Source organism: Panthera onca, chromosome B4, assembly GCF_046562875.1.
Source record: "Panthera onca isolate mPanOnc1 chromosome B4, mPanOnc1 haplotype 2, whole genome shotgun sequence".
Lineage (NCBI taxonomy): Eukaryota > Metazoa > Chordata > Mammalia > Carnivora > Felidae > Panthera > Panthera onca.
The window spans coordinates 58,176,740-58,198,112 of NC_138345.1; the positions used below are offsets into that span (position 1 = coordinate 58,176,740).

Here is a 21,373-nt window from a genome sequence, read left to right on the forward strand (position 1 = left end):
CTGGTGCCTACCTCCTAGGGTTATTATAAGAATTCAGCAAGTAACTATTTCTAAAGCCTGGAATAGTAAGTATTATATAAGAGCTTGCCAAATAAATACATTTGATAATTTGGAACTTAGTGTTTACCGTGGGGTCACTGCTATCCAATTCTTTCTGTTCCTCAAGTGCTGCCCTCTTTAGTTTCCTATTGCTATGATCATCCTCCTCTCCTATTTTGTTTTACCTGCCCTTTCCTCATTTTCTGTACTATTTCTTCCTTCTATTTCTGTAACCCACTCTCATAATAGGAAGATTTCACTTCCAGCTCATCACTAGTGAACTCCAGTGCTACTTCCCAGTCTCTCGCAGCTATTGCAGAGCACTGGCTTCCTGGGCCAGCAGCATGCCATGGCAGCCGGCAGAGAGGATGTGCAATGGCAAGAACCCTGTACAATGAATTCACTGGTGTCCAAATATCTCACTGGACAGGAGGCTTGGGAGCTTCTGGAAAGTCAGAGTAAGCCCTATTTAAAGTCTCATAGGAGACTCTAAGCAAGTCACAGTTTTTCTCTCTACATATGTAAAATGGATCTCATACGCTTGCCCACATCAAATTAGGCAATGCATGTTATGAGCTTAATGGTCTGGAGTTACTCCATCTTCATAACAACATGCTGAAGAAGTAAACCCCAGTGACAAGCAGCACAAGAATGTGGTGAGGAATTGCAACAAAAAGCATTAGAATAGGACCAAGTGCAGTGAATTCCTTCCAGTTCCTACTACTATGTAAGTGTGCCTAGTATGGGTTTCTTTCTATGCATCCTAATGGGATTTGTTGGGTTTCTTGAATCTGAGGGTTTGTATCTTTCCTCAATTCTGGAAAGATGTCAGCCATTTTCTCTTTGAATACTGTCATTCCCTTCTGGTACCCTTTTTCGATGCATCTTAGCCCCTTTTACTCTATCATACATACCCATTAACTGCTCATTAATATTTTTCATCTCTTTATCTCTTTCTGTGTGCTATATTTTGGTAAATTCTTCCAATACAACTTCTGATTCACTTGTGATTAAGAATTCTCAGTAGAGACATTTTTGTTTCCCTTCAATAAGCTAAAGATGAGCCAAACAAGTTCTTATCATCTCCCTTTGCAGAGCAGGTATTTCCCCTATCATCCACAATAACTTTTTGAGGCTCCCAGCCATACATGGAATTTCTGATCCAACTTGCCACCTTGCATGGACCCTAGGCTTTGCTTCCTGATGGTCCTTTAAACCAATGCTAACCCAAGACTTAACAGAAAAAGAAGCCTCTTGGAAAGTGGTGTCTCTGGGAAGCCACTCACTTTGAGATTTGCCCACTTTTCTGAATTGTTTTATGGCCTCCAAGATTTTCCCTTACTTTCTTTTGAAATAGGCAATGAACTTAAATATCATTAAAACATTATTTTTTTAGCATTTTTAAGTGCATCATAAAGTGCTAGTTCCTCAGGGTAGCCTATCCATCCTATTTGCAGAACTAGAAGGTAGGATATTCTTCTTCATCTTTGTTCTTTCATGCCTAGAAGAGTAGGTGCCTGGCACATAGTTGACATAGAAAAGTATGTGTAGTGAATCACCAAATAGTGGAAAATTTCAACTCAAGATAAAATCATGCACTTTCCCTCCAAGTTATCTACATAAATAGATGCAACTTGATTTTTTTCCCCCTGCTTAGATTAGACACATAATGTTTCACATTTATGCTATACAGACCTTATCTAAGGTGGCAAAGATAAAAAATAAAAATGGGAGTTGTAAAAACAAAAAAAAAGAGAAAGGTTAAATATTTTTCTCGATATCTAAACACGCAGTAGTGTTATTAATTGGCAAATACAAATATATATTTGTTTAATTTATTTCTATTTTGGAGTCGATACCAGACAATTTGTAACTTAAACAACTTAAAATTACAGAGTAATACTCTAGGACATACATTTAGCACTAATTTACTCTTCGTGATCACTTCCTCTAAAGTCTCATTTGTTTCCTCTTTCCACAGACTAATGAAAGTATTAATTTCTGGGGATACTGAAGGATCAGGACTTCCATCACATTGAATGTAGTGATTCCACTGTGGAATAAAAATGTTGGAAGGGTCACAATGATGAAAATGCAAAGATTAAATAACTTTTTTCCAAGTATCAGTTCTCATAATCTAGTATTCCCAATTTACGTAAAAAAAATTATGACTTTAACTGCCTACTTGAGATATCTCTATAATAACCAAATTCTCTATATCAAAATAATTTATAAGCCTCACTAGTTCAAATAAATAGCAATTCTAGTAATTGTCATATTTTTAAAAAACAGTATTTATGAGTTGGTTTTGTTTTGCTTTCGTCTCTAAACATATAGCTCCTGTATTTACAAAAGCCAACACTTGGGCTAATATCTACTTACCAAATTATTACTGTTTTTTGTGGGTTTTTTTTTTCCAAATTATTACTAATTGTTAATCACCACTGTCATTTTAGTATGAGTACTTCCATTCATTTTGCAGTCTATGAAACTTCTACACTTGTAATCATATTGTACTTTGCTTAAAATTATAGTGTAATCATCTTTTGCCATATTATTATAGTTTTTTTTTCTTTTTCTCCTTATAATAACCTTTATTTTTTTCCAAAGTTACATTGTTTTGAGCAATGCTAGATTGACTTAAGCTCAAAGTTTTCTGTTTTAATTCAGAATAATTTCTTCAGTATAGATTCCCCCAAAATTAAATCAGAGTCAAAAGATACAAAAATTTCAAGGGTCTTATTATTGACAATAGTTTTCTACAAAGGTATGTGAATTTACTTTGCTACATGCAATATGACAGATTTGTCAAATTAGAGATGTTTTACAGACAAATTAAAAATCTGAGGGGATTAAAAAGGATATCAGAGTATAATTTCCTCTTGTGGCACACACAAACACACAAAATCAGTTTTACCTGAGAAAGCAATCTAGTATCTTGTTTCAACTTCTCTGCTTCAGGAAAACACTCCTCTAATAAATAAAGTTCTTCAAGTTCTTCATTCCTCCTTTCTAGATCCTGTTGCATGGGGATACATTGGTGGGCTCTTTAATTTTAGCTTTATGTTTCACAGGTAGCATCTAAACTTTATTCGGCAAAATACTGAGTTTCAAAATGAACACTAAAATTAGTTTCAATGTAACTGATATTTCCAAAAGGTTTCCTCTGAAACAGAGGTTTGCAAGTTATCTGCAGACACCTGGTGGGTCCCCAAGACTCTTCAGGGATCTGTGAGGTCAAATATGTCTTCATAATTATACTGAAACAGTATCTGCCTCTTTTGCAGTGTATACATTTACACTAATGGTGCAAAATGGTCTAAAATTGCTGGTGTCTCAGCACAAATCAAGGCACAAGCTATACTAGGAGTCATATTCTTTGGGGTTTGCGGGTAGTAAACAGCCATTTTCATATAAGAGTGACCTGAGGAAGTGAAAACTATTAATTTTGTTAAGTGTCAACCCTTCAGCATAAGTCTTTTGATTGTTCTATGTGCATAAAGCGAGAAGTATGCATAAAGCGTTCTGCCATGTTTCAAAGGACAAAGCTGTCTTGAGAAACCACTGCTTGCACGATTATTTGAGTATTTTGGCAGACACTCTCAAAAATGAATGCACTGAGTATGTCACTTTCAGGAAAGAATTAAAAGTATTTGTTACCAATAATAAAATTCAAGCTTTCAAATAAAAATTCAAATTAAACAAAAAAACTTGTATCGACCACTGTGAGCTTGACATTTTCTCAATCCTTAAAAACCTTTCTGATTTGATTGGGGAAGACAACAATGCATGTGATTTTTGGTAACTAATAATAAAAACGTGTCAACATTTGGAAGGAAATTATTCAGTAAATCAAGTTTTTCTAAGCAACCAATGTATGATATTTCAAAATCATACATGGATACAAGATCAATTTAAAGTGTAAGACAGATCAATGTTTTAGTATAACACTCTGAAAACTTCATTGATATGATTTCACATTCCATATTAAGAAACTATGACTTACTGAGTTTTGGTATAGAATCAAAAAGAATATCCACAATTACCTGAAAGGCTATTACAATATTACCCTTTTCCAACTATGATTCTGTGTGAGGCCAGATTTTCTTTATGCACTTTGATAAAAACTCATTGTAACAGACAGAATACTGAATAGATATGAGAATCTAGCAGTCTTTTGTTAGGTCTGACATCAAAGAGACTTTAAAAATATAAACAATGCCACTTATTTCTCTAATTTAAAACATATAGAATGCGTGGTGATGAATGTTAACTAGACTTACTGGAATAATCATTTCACAATATATACAAACATTGAATCACCATGTTTATACCTGAAACTAATACAATGTTATATGTCAATTATAACTCAATAATATATAATTATATGTACAATAGTTTTCTTCCTTAAAATATGTTAATATATTTACTTATTTTTATTAATGTTTATTTTATATAATATTTAATGTCTATTAATATGATGTGTCTTAAAATTTCTCAGTTTGAGTTTCTAATGTGGTAAATATTGAGAAATATGACCCACATAAATAAATTTCCTTGGGGGGGGCCTTCAATTTTTAACAGTTATGAGGCTTGTCGAGATCAGAACTACTGATATGAAAAATCCTGGTAATTCTGGTAAAAAAGAGAAGTAAAACTAAAATATGAGAGGTAGAATTTGAGTTTTGGGGGAGGAAGCCCTGTTTAATTATCTATAAAACAGATCAAGAAAAATAACTTAATGCCTACAAGCAAGGGCTCTGAAGTGAGACTATTTATGACTAGGTCTTGGCTCCAACTCATTAGCTGCTTACCTTCCTTTTTCCTCAATTTCCTTATCTGTGAATTGTGGGTAATAATTTCACTTCTTTATGGTAGGATTAAAGTTGTTAAACCAGTTTACATAGGCCTAAACATTAGTGGTAGGTATGGGGGAGGGTGACATTAAATGGCCAAACAGATCTGATAGCTACATAGTTTGTTTTCATTAATAACATTACTAATGTTTACATACTTTTGCTTCAAGTTGATGCCATTTTTCTCTCTCAACCCGTTGTCTTTCAAGTCTTTCCATTTCTTCTTTTTCATGTTTCACACGGGTTTCCTCTAAAGAACCAAAAAAATTTTTTCTCAGTGATTAAATCAATCTAATTTTAATCCCTTAAAATTACTTAAAATATTTTCAAGATATAATGGTAGTGAAATATTTTATAGAACTTACAGCCTATATTATGTGGTAGAAATAAGACAAATGCTGGATTTCTTTCAAAAAAGTAACATGACTCAAAGTTTCTGGCCAAAAAAAAAAATAGGCCCATAATAATATTTCTCTTCTCCAAATTTATAGCAATCCAATAATAATTTTAAATAATAAAAAATGACAGAACTATCATAGGTAATTAAGGAGAGGTAAAATCTTCAGATTTCCATAAGTTTCTTATATCTACATCATTAGAAGCAATTACCACTTTTCCTAAGTTCATTTATGTATTTTGAGAGAGAGAGAGAGTGTGCACAGGTGTAAGCATAGGAGGGGTAAAGAGAAGGAGAGAGAGAATCCCAAGCACGTTCTGTGCTGTCCCCTCAGAGCCCAACAGGCCAATCTCACAAACTGTGAAATCATGACCTGGGTCAAAATCAAGAGTCAGATGCTTAACTGACTAAGCCACCCAGGCACCTCCAGAAGCAATTACCTTAAACTTCTCTTGCTTTCACTATTAAATATGAAAGATATGTTGAAGAATATAAGTTTAATCCAATATAATAAAACTTTCCCCATGTTCTAGATCCTGATACTTATTCTTATCATGAGCCACCTAAAAAGGATTTAATAATGATTGTATATAAAAAAATCAACGTGGAGCCTGAGGACAGACTTTTATTTTTTTTAAAACTTTTTTTTTTTTTAACGTTTATTTATTTTTGAGACAGAGAGAGAGCATGAACGGGGGAGGGTCAGAGAGAGGGAGACACAGAATCCGAAACAGGCTCCAGGCTCTGAGCTGTGGACAGACTTTTAAAACATGAATTTGAATCCACAGGTTCTTTAAAAAAAAAAAAAAAATTTATTTATTTATTTGTTTATTTATTTATTTATTTATTTAGAGCACACAAGCAGTGGAGGGGCAGAGAGAGAAGGGGAGAGAGAATCCCAAGCAGGCTCCACCCTGTATGTGGAGCCTGAGGTGGGGCTCCATCTCACAACCGAGGGATCACAACCTGAGTCGATATCAAGAGTCAGATGCTAAACCAACTAAGCCACCCAGGCACTCCCACACATGCTCTTGATGCTAAAAGGTATACCGGTTTTTTAAATCTCTTTTTGTTATTTTAAATAATAGATATTTTTATTAATTTTTAATTTACTTTTTTTTTTTACAAATGATTAAATTTGGCAAATGCATATTATTAAACTATAATAACTTAGGCTGTTCTGTGCATTTCTTGTTAGTGTCTATTTCCTATTTCCCATATTTAATGAATTTAAGTTTCAGAATCCGTACTGTAGAATTAGCACCAAAGCCCCTAATTTCATAGGTAAACATAAACATTTCAAGACATGATTGCCAGAGTTAGCAAATAAAAATACAAGATGCTCAGATGAAGTTGAATTTCAGATAAATAAATAGCCTTTTTGGGGGGGGGGGGGTTAAGTATGTTCCATATCGCATGGAACAAATTATCCCAAATCATCTATTATTTATCTGAAATTCAAACATAACTGCACATTCTGTACTTTTTTTAAATGTTTATTTATTTTGAGAGACAGCATGCACAAGAGCTGGGGAGGGGCAGAGAGAGAGAGAGAGAGAGAGAGAGAGGGAGAGAGAGAAGGAGACAGAATCCCAAGCAGGCTCCACACTGTCAGCACAGAGCCCTCTGTGGGTCTCGATAAGATGGCTCTGAGATCATGACCTGAGTTTAAACGAAGAGTTGGATGCTTAACCAACTGAGCTTCCCAGGTGCCCCTCCGTGGGAATTCTGTATTTTATCTGGCAACTCCACTTCAAGATATATCTCAAAGTGATTGATGTATAGTAACAAAACTTTCTGGGTACCTTTTAAATAGCAGATAACTATTTAAAAAACAGATGAGGGGCGCCTGGGTGGTTCAGTTGGTTGAGTGTCCGACTTCAGCTCAGGTCACGATCTCGTGTCCGTGAGTTCGAGCCCCGCGTCAGGCTCTGGGCTGACGGCTCAGAGCCTGGAGCCTGCTTCCGATTCTGTGTCTCCCTCTCTCTCTGACCCTCCCCCATTCATGCTCTGTCTCTCTCTGTCTCAAAAATGAATAAACATTAAAAAAAAATTAAAAATAAAAATAAAAATAAAAATAAATAAAAATAAAAAACAGATGAAATTTGGGGCGCCTGGGTGGCTCAGTCGGTTAAGGGTCTGACTTCAGCTCAGGTCATAATCTCACAGTTTGCAGGTTCGAGCCCCACGTAGGGCTCTGTGCTGACGGCTCAGAGCCTGAAGCCTGCTTAGGATTCTGTGTCTTCCTCTCTCTCTGTCCCTCCTCCACTCGCACAGTGTGTGTCTCTCTCTCTCAAAGATAAACATTAAAAAATTTTTTTAAAAATTAAAAAATAAACAGATGAAATTTGAAAAATTGAAGAATTTTGAAAATTCTTTTTAAAAATATTGATGGGAATATAGAAATATCAACTATTGTTTAAGTCCCTGCATGTGAAAATAGTATCACTATGTACTTTGTACCTTCCTCTTTTTGCCGTCTCTCCTCCTCCTCCTGTAGCTGCTTTAACCGTTCAGCTTTGGTGATTTTCTTCTTCCTGGCAGACTTAAATGTCATAACATAAAAAAAGGCTACTAATATACATATCTCTCAAATGCATAAAATACATACCTCTCAAATAGTAATTATGAAAAATACTTTTACTTCCATGAATCCAGTCTTTCATTCATTCAAATGAAGACTACTTATCCTGTACAAAGCCTTGCCTTAATGTATTGAGGACAAAGTATGGAAACAAGTAAGAAAAATAAGCAAAGTTATTAAAAGGCAACAGTGATGGTGACAATTTAATTATTATATAATTAATAGTATACAACTTAAATAAGCTTCTTATTCCCAGTTTCCACATCTTTAAAATGGTGCTAAATAAGACCTCATTTTATTGTTGTAAGGATTAAAATAAAATATATGTAAAAACAGTTTTAATACTACTACATGCCTATAATAATTAAAAATATTTTTATGACTAACAGATATACAGAGAGTCATTTTTAAGTTTAGAGGAAGGAGAGATTATTTTCAACAATTGGAATGAAGTAAAATTTTTATAGAGCAGGTAGTATTTAAGTTTGTGCCCAGAAGATTTTAACATGCAAATATGCAGGGAAGAGTATTTCCTATCTCAAGAAGAGGGAAATGCAGGCAATAAGATATGGAGATGGGATAGCACTGGAAAGGCCAACAAGTTCATGGACACTGGGGAGATTCCAAGGAAAGGTGATAGAAATGACAATGGAAAAGAAGGTTGGAGCCTATGCTATAGAGGTCGGACATTATTTTAAAAGAACTGGAAACCTCCTAAAAGTTTTGAGAAGGGCTATGGCTATTAAGAATACAATTTTAGGATTTTGGAAGAAGATGGTGGCGTAGGAGGATGCTGGGCTCACCGCGTCCTGCTGATCACTTAGATTCCACCCACACCTGCCTAAATAACCCAGAAAACCACCAGAAGACAAGCAGAATGGATTCTCTGGAGCCAAGCATAGACGAGAGGGCCACGGAAGAGGGTAGGAAGGGCGGAGAGGTGATGTGTGCTACACGGACTGGCAGGAGGGAGCCGGGGCGAAGGGGCAGCCCGCCGGCCAAGCAGAGCCCCCAAGTCTGGCTTGCAAAAGCGGAGGGGCCAGATGGAGTGTGTTCGGACAGCAAGCAGGACTTAACATCTGGAAGGTTATAAGCTAACAGCTCTGCTCGGAGAGTGGGAGGGCTGGAGGACAACGGGAGGGAGAGTTGTTGAGCCCCGGATGACACAGCTCAGGTTGGCGGGGAACAAATGCGCTCGCCAGCTCTATCTCCCTCGCCCATCCCCCAGCCAAAACCCCAAAGGGAACCAGTTCCTGTCAGGGAACTTGCTTGCACCGTGCAAACACCCAACACTGTGCTTCTGCGGAGCCATCCCTCCGGCGGTGGGTCTGACTCCCTCCTGGTGCAGCAGGGCCCCTCCCGAAGCGGATCACTGAAGGATAAGCGAGCTGAGCCTGCCCCTCCCGCCCCTGTGCACCTTGCCGATCCACCCCAGCTAATACGCCAGATCCCCAACACCACAAGCCTGGCAGTGTGCAACTAGCCCAGACAGGCCACGCCACCCCAAAGTGAATCCCGCCCCTAGGAGAGGGAGAGAGAAGGCACACACCAGTCTGACTGTGGCCACAGCGGTGGGCTGGGGGCAGACATCAGGTCTGACTGCAGCCCCGCCCACCAACGCGAGTTATTCAAGACAGCACAGGGGAAGTGCCCTGTAGTTCCGTACCACATCATGGACTATCCAAAATGATGAAACGGAAGAATTCCCCTCAAAAGAATCTCCAGGAAATAATGACAGCTAACAAACTGATCAAAAAGGACTTAAACAATATAACAGAAAGTGAATTTAGAATAATTGTCATAAAATTAATCGCTGGGCTTGAAAACAGTATAAAGGACAGCAGAGAATCTCTTGCTACAGAGATCAAGGGACTAAGGAACAGCCAGGAGGAGCTTAAAAATGCTATAAATGAGCTACAAAATAAAATGGAGACAACCACAGCTCAGATTGAAGAGGCAGAGGAGAGAATAGGTGAATTGGAAGATAAAATTATGGAAAAAGAGGAAGCTGAGAAAAAGAGAGATTAAAAAATCCAGGAGTATGAGGGGAAAATTAAAGAACTAAGTGATGCACTAGTAAATCTACGCATAATTGGTATTCCAGAGGAGGAAGAGAGAGGGAAATGTGCTGAAGGTGTACTTGAAGAAATAATAGCTGAAAACTTCCCTGATCTGGGGAAGGAAAAAGGCATTGAAATCCAAGAGGCACAGAGAACTCCCTTCAGACGTAACTTGAATCGACCTTCTGCATGACGTATCATACTGAAACTGGCAAAATACAAGGATAAAGAGAAAATTCTGAAAGCAGCTAGGGATAAACATGCTCTAACGTATAAAGGGAGACCAATAAGACTCGTGATGGATCTCTCTACTGAAACTTGGCAGGCCAGAAAGGAATGGCAGGAAATCGTCAATGTGATGAACAGAAAAAATACGCAGCCGAGAATCCTTTATCCAGCAAATCTGTCATTTAGAATAGAAGGAGAGATAAAGGTCTTCCCAAACAAACAAAAGCTGAAGGAATTCATCACCACTAAACCAGCCCTACAAGAGACCCTAAAGGGGATCCTGTGAGACAAAGTACCAGAGACATCGCTACAAGCATGAAACCTACAGACATCACAATGACTCTAAACCCGTATCTTTCTATAATAACACTGAACGTAAATGGACTAAATGTGCCAACCAAAAGACATAGGGTATCAGAATGGATAAAAAAACAAGACCCATCTATTTGCTGTCTACAAGAGACTCATTTTAGACCTGAGGACAACTTCAGATTGAAAGTGAGGGGATGGAAAACTATTTATCATGCTACTGGAAGTCAAAAGAGAGCTGGAGTAGCCATACTTACATCAGACAAACTAGACTTTAAATTAAAGGCTGTAACAAGAGATGAAGAAGGGCATTATATAATAATTACAGGGTCTATCCATCAGGAAGAGCTAACAATTATAAATGTCTATGCGCCGAATACGGGAGCCCCCAAATATATAAAACAATTACTCACAAACATAAGCAACCTTATTGATAAGAATGTGGTAATTGCAGGGGACTTTAACACCCAACTTACAACAATGGATAGATCATCTAGACACACAGTCAATAAAGAAACAAGGGCCACGAATGATACATTGGATCAGATGGACTTGACAGATATATTTAGAACTCTGCATCCCAAAGCAACAGAATACTTTCTTCTCGAGTGCACATGGAACATTCTCCAAGACAGATCACATACTGGGTCACAAAACAGCCCTTCATAAGTATAAAAGAACTGAGATCATACCATGCACACTTTCAGATCACAATGCTATGAAACCTGAAATCAACCACAGGAAAAAGTCTGGAAAACCTCCAAAAGCATGGAGGTTAAAGAACATCCTACTAAAGAATGAATTGGCCAACCAGGCAATTAGAGAAGAAATTTAAAAATATATGGAAACACGGGGCGCCTGGGTGGCGCAGTCGGTTAAGCGTCCGACTTCAGCCAGGTCACGATCTCGCGGTCCGTGAGTTCGAGCCCCGCGTCAGGCTCTGGGCTGATGGACGGCTCGGAGCCTGGAGCCTGTTTCCGATTCTGTGTCTCCCTCTCTCTGCCCCTCCCCCGTTCATGCTATGTCTCTCTCTGTCCCAAAAATAAATAAAAAAACGTTGAAAAAAAAAAAAAAAAAAAAAAATATATGGAAACAAACAAAAATGAAAATACAACAATCCAAATGCTTTGGGATGCAGCGAAGGCAGTCCTGAGAGGAAAATACATTGCAATCCAGGCCTATCTCAAGAAACAAGAAAAATCCCAAATACAAAATCTAACAGCATAACTAAAGGAAATAGAAGCAGAACAGCAAAGACAGCCCAACCCAGCAGAAGAAGAGAAATAATAAAGATCAGAGCAGAAATAAACAATATAGAATCTAAAAAAAACTATAGAGCAGATCAATGAAACCAAGAGTTGGTTTTTTGAAAAAATAAACAGAATGGATAAACCTCTAGCCAGGCTTCTCAAAAAGAAAAGGGAGATGACCCAAATAGATAAAATAATGAATGAAAATGGAATTATTACAACCAATCCCTCAGAAATACAAGCATTATCAGGGAATACTATGAAAAACTATATGCCAACAAACTGGACAACCTGGAAGAAATGGACAAATTCCTAAACACCCACACACTTCCAAAACTCAAACAGGAGAAAATAGAAAGCTTGAACAGACTCATAACCAGTGAAGAAATTGAATCCGTTATCAAAAACCTCCCAAAAAATAAGAGTCCAGAACCAGATAGCTTCCCAGGGGAGTTCTACCAGACGTTTAAAGCAGAGATAATAGGGGCGCCTAGGTGGCTCAGTCGGTTAAGCGTCCCACTTCGGCTCAGGTCATGATTTCACGGTCCGTGGGTTCGAGCCCCCCGTCAGGCTCTGTGCTGGCAGCTCAGAGCCTGGAGCCTGTTTCAGATTCTGTGTCTCCCTCTTTCTCTGACCCTCCCTTGTTCATGCTCTCTGTCTCAAAAATAAATAAATGTTAAAAAAAATTAAAAAAATAAAGCAGAGATAATACCTATCCTTCTCAAGCTATTCCAGAAAATAGAAACTGAAGGAAAACTTCCAGACTCATTCTATGAAGGCAGCATTACTTTGATTCCTAAACCAGACAGAGACACAGTAAAAAAAGAGAACTACAGGCCAATATCCCCGATGAATATGGATGTAAAAATTCTCAATAAGACACTAGCAAATCGAATTCAACAGCATATAAAAAGAATTATTCACCATGATCAAGTGGGATTCATTCCTGGAATGCAGGGCTGGTTCAACATTTGCAAATCAATCAACGTGATACATCACATTAATAAAAGAAAAGATAAGAACCATAGGATTCTGTCAATCGATGCAGAAAAAGCATTTGACAAAATTCAGCATCCTTTCTTGATAAAAATCCTTGAGAAAGTCAGGATAGAAAGAACATACTTAAACATCATAAAAGCCATTTATGAAAAGCCCACAGCTAACATCATCCTCAATGGGGAAAAACTGAGAGCCTTTTCCCTGAGATCAGGAACACGACAGGAATGTCCACTCTCACCGCTGTTGTTTAACATAGTGTTGGAAGTTCTATCATCAGCAATCAGACAACAAAAGGAAATCAAAGGCATCAAATTGGCAAAGATGAAGTCAAGCTTTCACTTTTTGCAGATGACATATACATGGAAAACCCCATAGACTCCACCAAAAGTCTGCTAGAACTGATACATGAATTCAGCAAAGTCGCAGGATATAAAATCAACGTACAGAAATCAGTTGCATTCTTATACACTAATAATGAAGCAACGGAAAGACAAATAAAGAAACTGATCCCATTCACAATTGCACCAAGAAGCATAAAATACCTAGGAATAAATCTAACCAAAGATGTACAAGATCTGTATGCTGAAAACTATAGAAAGCTTATGAAGAAAATTGAAGAAGATATAAAGAAATGCAAAATCATTCCGTGCTCATGGGATGGAAGAATAAATATTGTCAAAATGTCAATACTACCCAAAGCTATCTACACATTCAATGCAATCCCAATCAAAATTGCATCAGCATTCTTCTCGAAGCTAGAACAAGCAATCCTAAAATTTCTATGGAACCACAAAAGGCCCCAAATAGCCAAAGTAATTTTGAAGAAGAAGACCAAAGCAGGAGGCATCACAATCCCAGACGTTAGCCTCTACTACAAAGCTGTCATCATCAAGACAGCATGGTATTGGCACAAAAACAGACACATAGACCAATGGAATAGAACAGAAACCCCAGAACTAGACCCACAAAAGTATGGCCAACTAATCTTTGACAAAGCAGGAAAGAATATCCAATGGAAAAAAGACAGTCTCTTTAACAAATGGTGCTGGGAGAACTGGACAGCAACATGCAGAAGATTGAAACTAGACCACTTTGTCACACCATTCACAAAAATAAACTCAAAATGGATAAAGGACCTGAATGTGAGATACGAAACCATCAAAACTCTAGAGGAGAAAACAGGAAAAGACCTCTCTGACCTCAGCCGCAGCAATTTCTTACTTGACACCTCCCCAAAGGCAAGGGAATTAAAAGAAAAAATGAACTACTGGGACCTCATGAAGATAAAAAGCTTCTGCACAGCAAAGGGAACAATCAACAAAACTAAAAGGCAACCAACCGAATGGGAAAAGATATTTGCAAATGACATATCGGACAAAGGGCTAGTATCCAAAATCTATAAAGAGCTCATCAAACTCCACACCCGAAAAATAAATAATCCAGTGAAGAAATGGGCAGAAAACATGAATAGACACTTCTCTAAAGAAGACATCCGGATGGCCAACAGGCACATGAAAAGATGCTCAACGTCGCTCCTCATCAGGGAAATACAAATCAAAACCACACTCAGATATCACCTCACGCCAGTCAGAGTGGCCAAAATGAACAAATCAGTAGACTACAGATGCTGGTGAGGATGTGGAGAAACGGGAACCCTCTTGCTGGAATGCAAACTGGTGCAGCCGCTCTGGAAAACAGTGTGGAGGTTCCTCAAAAAATTAAAAACAGACCTACCCTATGACCCAGCAATAGCACTGCTAGGAATTTACCCAAGGGATACAGGAGTACTGATGCATAGGGGCACTTGTACCCCAATGTTTATAGCAGCACTCTCAACAATAGCCAAATTATGGAAAGAGCCTAATGTCCATCAACTGATGAATGGATAAAGAAATTATGGTTTATATACACAATGGAGTACTACGTGGCAATGAGAAAGAATGAAATATGGCCCTTTGTAGCAATGTGGATGGAACTGGAGAGTGTTATGCTAAGTGAAATAAGCCATACAAAGAAAGACAGATACCATATGTTTTCACTCTTGTGTGGATCCTGAGAAACTTAACAGGAACCCATGGGGGAGGGGAAGGAAAAAAAAAAAAGAGAGGTCAGAGTGGGAGAGAGTGAAAGCTAAGAGACTCTTCAAAACTGAGAACAAACAGAGGGCTGATGGGGGGTGGGAGGGAAGGGAGGGTGGGTGATGGGTATTGAAGAGGGCATCTTTTGGGATGAGCACTGGGTGTTGTATGGAAAACAATTTGACGATAAATTTCATATGTTAAAAAAAAGAATACAATTTTAAAAAACTAACCTTGTATTAGGAAAAAATGATTATGAAGAAGATACCATTTGAGTGACTATTAAGAGTAGTTACTAAAACTAAAGTCATGACTGTAAATACTGATAGGAGAATGGGTCCAATAAATATTATATCAACTAACTTATTTGATATAACTAAAACTGGAGACAAGGAGAGGAATGAGTTAAAGAAGAGTCAAAAAGAAAAACTGTAGTCTAGAACAAGCAAATTTGAAAGAAACACTGTTGAAAGGAGTTTGAGTATAATTAATATGAAGTGCTAGCAGGGCATCCAGGCAATGTTTACAGACACTGAACTTGGGGAACTGAGGTTTAGCAAACAGATCAGGGCTACAGAATACAAGTTTGAGAACTATCTTGGTGGTAACCACCTCCCCTCCATTTTCCCTAAAGGAAAGTATAGAAAGAAAAGAGGACTATCTAAATTTAGCAATCAATAGAGTGGTTAATCCTTGGAATATACAGACTTTTGGATGACTATCTTCTCTTTTTGGCTCACCTACTGCAGAATGCTCCACTGGAATCTCCAATCCATTAGCCCTATCATGTCTTCCTTGTTTATCAACCCCCTCATACCTTCACTTCTTTACCCAGGTTAGATTTCACAGCTCATCACATAATCACTACTTTATATATTTCCACCTCCCCTATTTCTCTGTCCCTCTGAGAAGGTCTGCTGGCAAATTCTTAGTTCTAGTGAAACTCAATTCTCCATTTATTATGCATTAGTAATATAAGCAGCTGAAACTTGCCAGAGAAAAATACATGAGCGCAAATTTATTAACACAAATTTTAAACAGACTTTGTACCATCCAGTATTCCTACTACTATTTCATTCTTCTCACTCTTCAAACCTGCAAAATACTCTCCTCTTTCCTGCTCTCGGCTGTTGACCTTCTCTCTCATATCACCAGAAACTCTAGAATAATCTTGGTTCCATGCCCAAATCTTTGTACCTATCTTTATCTGCCTTCCCTCCCATTATGATTTATGATCTCATGTAACATACTTCTGCTATTTAAGGCTGAATCTGCCGATGTTACACTGGATCTTATCCTTTATTGCCTATTTAATAAGACTTGGCTCCTGTAATTAATACCTGTAGTTATTCATAAATTTCTCCCTCCCTAGATTTCACATCCCTTTCCATCTTCTGCTCCAATTTTGTTACCCTTTATATGAGACGACCTAAAAAAGACTTGCCTAACTGCTTCCACTTTCCCATTTTCTTCATGGACCACTCCAGTCAGGCTTTCATTTCTATTTATCTATTAAAACCTCTCTTGTCAAGGAATCAAGATTGCCATGTTTCCAATGCTAATGGTCAATTTTCAGCCCTCATTTTACCCATCTGTCATCATCATTTGACCAAGTCTTCTTCCTTCTTGAATTATTTTTTTTTTCATTAGGCCTTTAGGTTACAACTGTCTGATTTTGCTTCTTCTCTCATAGGTCCCTCCTCTGCAGACTTCTTTTCTGGCTTCTCCTTCAGCTTCAGCTATGGCTAATCAGTAACTTTTAAAATCATTTTAGGGGGGCCTGGGTGGCGCAGTTGGTTAAGCATCCGACTTCAGCCAGGTCACGATCTCGCGGTCTGTGAGTTCGAGCCCCGCGTCAGGCTCTGGGCTGATGGCTCGGAGCCTGGAGCCTGTTTCCGATTCTGTGTCTCCCTCTCTCTCTGCCCCTCCCCCGTTCATGCTCTGTCTCTCTCTGTCCCAAAAATAAATTAAAAAAAAAAATCATTTTAAATTTTTTTTAATTTTAAATTTTAAATTTTTTTGAAAAGCCAACTACTCCCCTTCACACATTTTTAACTTGGCATTGAAAACTTTTCATCATAAGCTTAAATAGCTACAAATGTACTTTCCAGTATAAAACTTTTACATCTCTTTCTAAAATATATTCATCACTATATAAAATACATCCAATACAATCTACATATCATAGTGATTGAATAGCCAATATCATCTATTTTTTAAAATATGAACAAGATTCTTTAATAAAAACTTTAATCCTTTTTCTCTTTGACCTCATATTTCATTCGACTTCTCTCACAGAACCTTATCCTAATGTAATATACTTGAAAAACTTTTGTTGATCATATTTATCTGTTACAAAAGTATGTACAAAAATTTTAAATATTTAATTCCTTGCCTCTAAGTTTCTGGGTAATAAAAAATTTGCTCTGGATTTAATCTCATAATTATTTTCAGTATACAAATGAACCAAGCAGCATATTATATTACAAATTTTGGTAAGCAAACATGAAATTGCTCATGATCCATGGATAGATATTAGCTATTGCTGAATGAAACAAGGATTCAGATGGATTCTAATTTTTACAAATAGAAGAAATTAGAAATCTGATTTATATTTAAAAGCCAGTGGAAAACAGGTTTGTAACGGCTATCTCATGCAGTTCTTTGCATCCTTCCCATATCAGATACCAAAAATTACATTGATTTACCAAAAAAAGAGCACCTAGAGATAATCATTGACATTTGTTAAGATTGTCATTTTTTCCCTTTAATTTTTAAAAAATGTATTCATTTATTTTGAGAGAATGCATGCATGAGCAGGGGAGGGGCAGAGACAGAGAGACAGAGAGAGAGAGAGAATATCCCAAGGAGGTTCCACACTGTCAGTGTAGAGCCAGATGCAGAACTCATACTCACGAACCATGAGATCATGACCTGAGGCGCAATCAAGAGTCAGATACTTAACTGACTGATCCACCAAGGTGCTCCTATCTTGTTTTTTCTTTAAAGTTACACATATTCCTGAACAATATAGTTTGCTTATTTTTGAACTTTATATAAATCCAATTATACTTTATGTATACGATTATAATTTACTTATTATAGTAAAGTATACATATAATAAAGTTTACAATTCTAACCATTTTTAAATGTGCAGGTCAGTGGTATTAAATACATTTACACTGTTGTACAACCATCACTACCACCCATTTCCAGAACTTTTTTAATGTTACAAACTGTTACTCTGTATCCATCAAACGTTAACTCCCCTTCCTCCTGTGACCCTAGCCCCTGACAACCACCATTCCACTTTGTCTCTGAATTTGACTACTCTAGATATTTCACATAAGTATAATAATACAATAGTTGTCCTTTTGTATGTTTTAGATCTTTGGATACGTGTTACGGCTTGTAAGATTCATCCATGTTGATGGATATAGCTCTAGCTATATATTTTCACTGCTGAATAGTAACTCATTTTTATACTGATAGATATTGGATGGTTTCTAACTTGTTACCATCATAAATGATGCTGCTATAAACCTTCAAGTGTATGCATCCTGGTGTCCATTTGCAAGAGTTTCTCTACAGTGTATAGCTAGGAGTAAAACTGGTCGATATGTGCATTTTCAACCTTATTGAAGATGACCTTTCCAAAGTATTTCAACTTATACTCCCATAATCATTATACAAATCAATGTTTGTTAGTTTCAGTGCTTTTGTTTCTCTAGTAGTTGGATTTAGTTTTTGGGGTTTTTTTCCCCTCAATACCTTTATCAGGCTAAGGAAGTGCCCTTTAACATATTAAATGGTAATGTATAGTAATTGAATTTCCAACTCAATCTGATTCCATTCATTTAATTTCCTATGTTAAACCAATTCTGCCTTCTGGAGATAAACTGAATTGGGTTATAACTTATTATCACTCTATATACTTCCAGATTGAGCTTCCTAACCTTTTCTTTAGAAATTTTGTACTTAAGCTCATGAATGAGCTTCAATTTTCCTTTCTCATACTATTCTCAGGATACCCAGGTAACTAAAAATGAATTAGGAGTGTTACCTCTTTCTTTATACTCTAGAAGAATTTGTATAAAAATGAAATTACTTATTTATCTTTGAATGAAGAACTAGCTAACAAACACTTGTAGACTTAGAATTTTCTTTCTGGGAAGATTTTTAACCACTTGATGTAACTTTTCAAATGATTATAGGACTACTCAGGTTTTCTACTTATGAAACAGTTTAAGTTTTTTTTTTTTTCCTGGCTATTTGTCTAATTCATCTAAATTTTCTAACTTAGTGACACATAAAGCTATTCAAATAATGTAATTTATTATTAAAGTCATATTTCCCTTTTCATTCCTAATATTCATTATTTATGCCTTTCGTCCCTCTTGATAAAATTTACCAGCGGATTGTCTATTTTATCAGCATTTTCAAAGAAATAAGTTGTGGCCTGTTCATTCAATTATTTTAAGAAACACTGAGAATATAACATGTGATGGGCATTTGAGATATACCAGTAAACAGACAAAAATCTTTTGTACTTATGAGCTTATATTCAAATAGGAAGAGAAAGACAAAAACAATAAATAAAATTTGAAAATAAGTTATAAAACATTTTAGAGGATGAAAGTGCTATGGAGGAAAACAAAGGGGCTCCAGACTGCAGGGATAGTTAGGGAAGGGATGAATTACAATTTCAGAGTGGTTAGGATGGGCCTCAAGGAGAAGGTAACATTTCTTTGAGGACCTGAAGGATATGAGGTTATTGATTCTCTTCATTGTATGTCTTCTATTTCATTAATTTTTCTAGATCTTTATAATTTCCCTCCCTCCTTACTTTGAATTTTCCTTTTGTTACTTCTTTTATGTTTTATTTTATTTTTGAGAGAGAGACGGGGGGGGGGAGGAGGGGTGCAGGGGGTGGTGGGGGGGAGACAGTGCGAGCAGGGGAAGGACAGAGAGGGAGACACAGAATCCGAAGACAGGCTCCAGGCTCTGAGCACAGATACCGACGCGAGGCTCAAACTCACAAACCATGAGATCATGGCCTGAGCCCAAGTTGGACGCTTTACCGACTGAGCCACCCAGACGCCCCTTCTTTTGTTACTTCTTGAGAGGATGCTTAATGTTTTAGTCTTTTTTCTTCTTCTGCAAGTATTTAGGGCTATACATTTTTCTGTAAGTATTGTTTTAGATACATTCAACAAATTTTCAAGTATTTTCCTTATCATTGACTTGTATCTTCTGACTTCCATTATCTTACTTCTTGACACACTAGAAAGTTTAAAAAATTCCCAGCATATTGGATCTTCCTGTTTATAACTGATTTGATTTCTTTAAAGCTTAATTTCATTGAGGTTATAATACATGCTCTGAACTGTTTCAATCTTTTGAACTCTGAGAATATGTTTATGTCACAGTACATTGCCAATTTTGTGGAAAATGTGTTTAAAATTCTCTAGTTGTTGAGTGCAGTGTTCTAAATGTTTACTTCATTAGATTTGTTCATCATGTTGTTCCAATCTTCTAAATCCTTACTTATTTTTTAATAGTTGTTCTATCAGTTACTGAAGGAGGAAATCTTCCACTATGATTGTGGACTTGTCTATTTCTGCTGATCTCTGAATTTGTGAATTGCATATTTCAATTATATATTTGTATATATACAAACTTATATACAAATTATATTTTCTTGGTTAGTCAAATCTTTATCATTACAAAATGGCCCTCTTCGTTTCTAGAATTACTTTTGGTTTAAAAAATCTATTGTGTCTAATATTGATATAGCAATATCAGCTTTCATTTTTCTAGTATTTGCATAGCATATCTTTTTCCATCATCTTAAACTTTTCTGTATCTTTATTCTTTAGATGGTGTTTGTTAAAAGATTATTGTTGGAGTTTATTTTTTATCCAATCTGGCAATCTTCCCCTTTTGATTTTTGATTTTGGGGTGTTGTGCCTTCTTTTTGTATTCATTCTTGATACCTTTTCAATGGATTTCTTTTTTTGGGGGGGTCAATATACTATTTTCCCTTTACTAATTTGGAAGTTATATATCTGTTTATATCATTTCAGTGACTGTCCTAGAAAGTCAACATATATACCAAATATAAGAATACATTTAGGGGCGCCTGGCTGACTCAGTTGATGAAGTGTCCAACTTTTTAAATTATTATTATTATTATTATTCATTTTTGAAAGAGAGAGAGACAGAGCATGAGCAGGGGAGGGGCAGAGAGAGGGAGACACAGAATCCAAAGCAGGCTCCAGGCTCTGAGCTGTCAGCACAGAGCCCGACACAGGGCTCGAACCGTGACATCATGACCTGAGCCAAAGTTGGATGCTTACCTGACCGAGCCACCCAGGTGCCCCAAGAGTCCAACTCTTGATTTCAGCTCAGGTCATGATCTCACAGTTCGTGGGTTCCAGCCCTGCATCAGGCTCTGCGCTGACAGCACAGAGCCTGCTTGGGATTCTCTCTCTCCCTCTCTCTCTCTGCCCACTCCCCTTGCTCGCATACTCTCTCTCCTCTCAAAAATAAACTTAAGGGGCACCTGGGTGG

At 37.1% G+C, this 21,373-nt stretch overlaps 1 protein-coding gene across 7 annotated transcripts in view; it reads right to left on the reverse strand.

Annotated features, from left to right (window-relative positions):
- The window catches only part of DNAI7 (dynein axonemal intermediate chain 7), a 76,926-nt gene that overhangs the window by 44,304 nt on the left and 11,249 nt on the right, over positions 1-21,373 (reverse strand). For 4 of the 7 annotated variants that reach the window (XM_060658129.3, XM_081796130.1, XM_060658127.3 and 1 more), the window contains 3 exons: positions 5,054-5,145; positions 2,957-3,058; positions 1,955-2,092 (listed from right to left, as the gene is read on the reverse strand). In XM_060658129.3, coding sequence (XP_060514112.1) covers positions 1,955-2,092; positions 2,957-3,058; positions 5,054-5,145 — 332 coding nt within the window. Of the gene's footprint in view, positions 1-1,954; positions 2,093-2,956; positions 3,059-5,053; positions 5,146-7,755; positions 7,838-21,373 lie in introns of all 7 variants that reach the window. The other 3 variants (XM_060658126.2, XM_078450004.1, XM_060658124.3) reach the window with 2 other exon arrangements.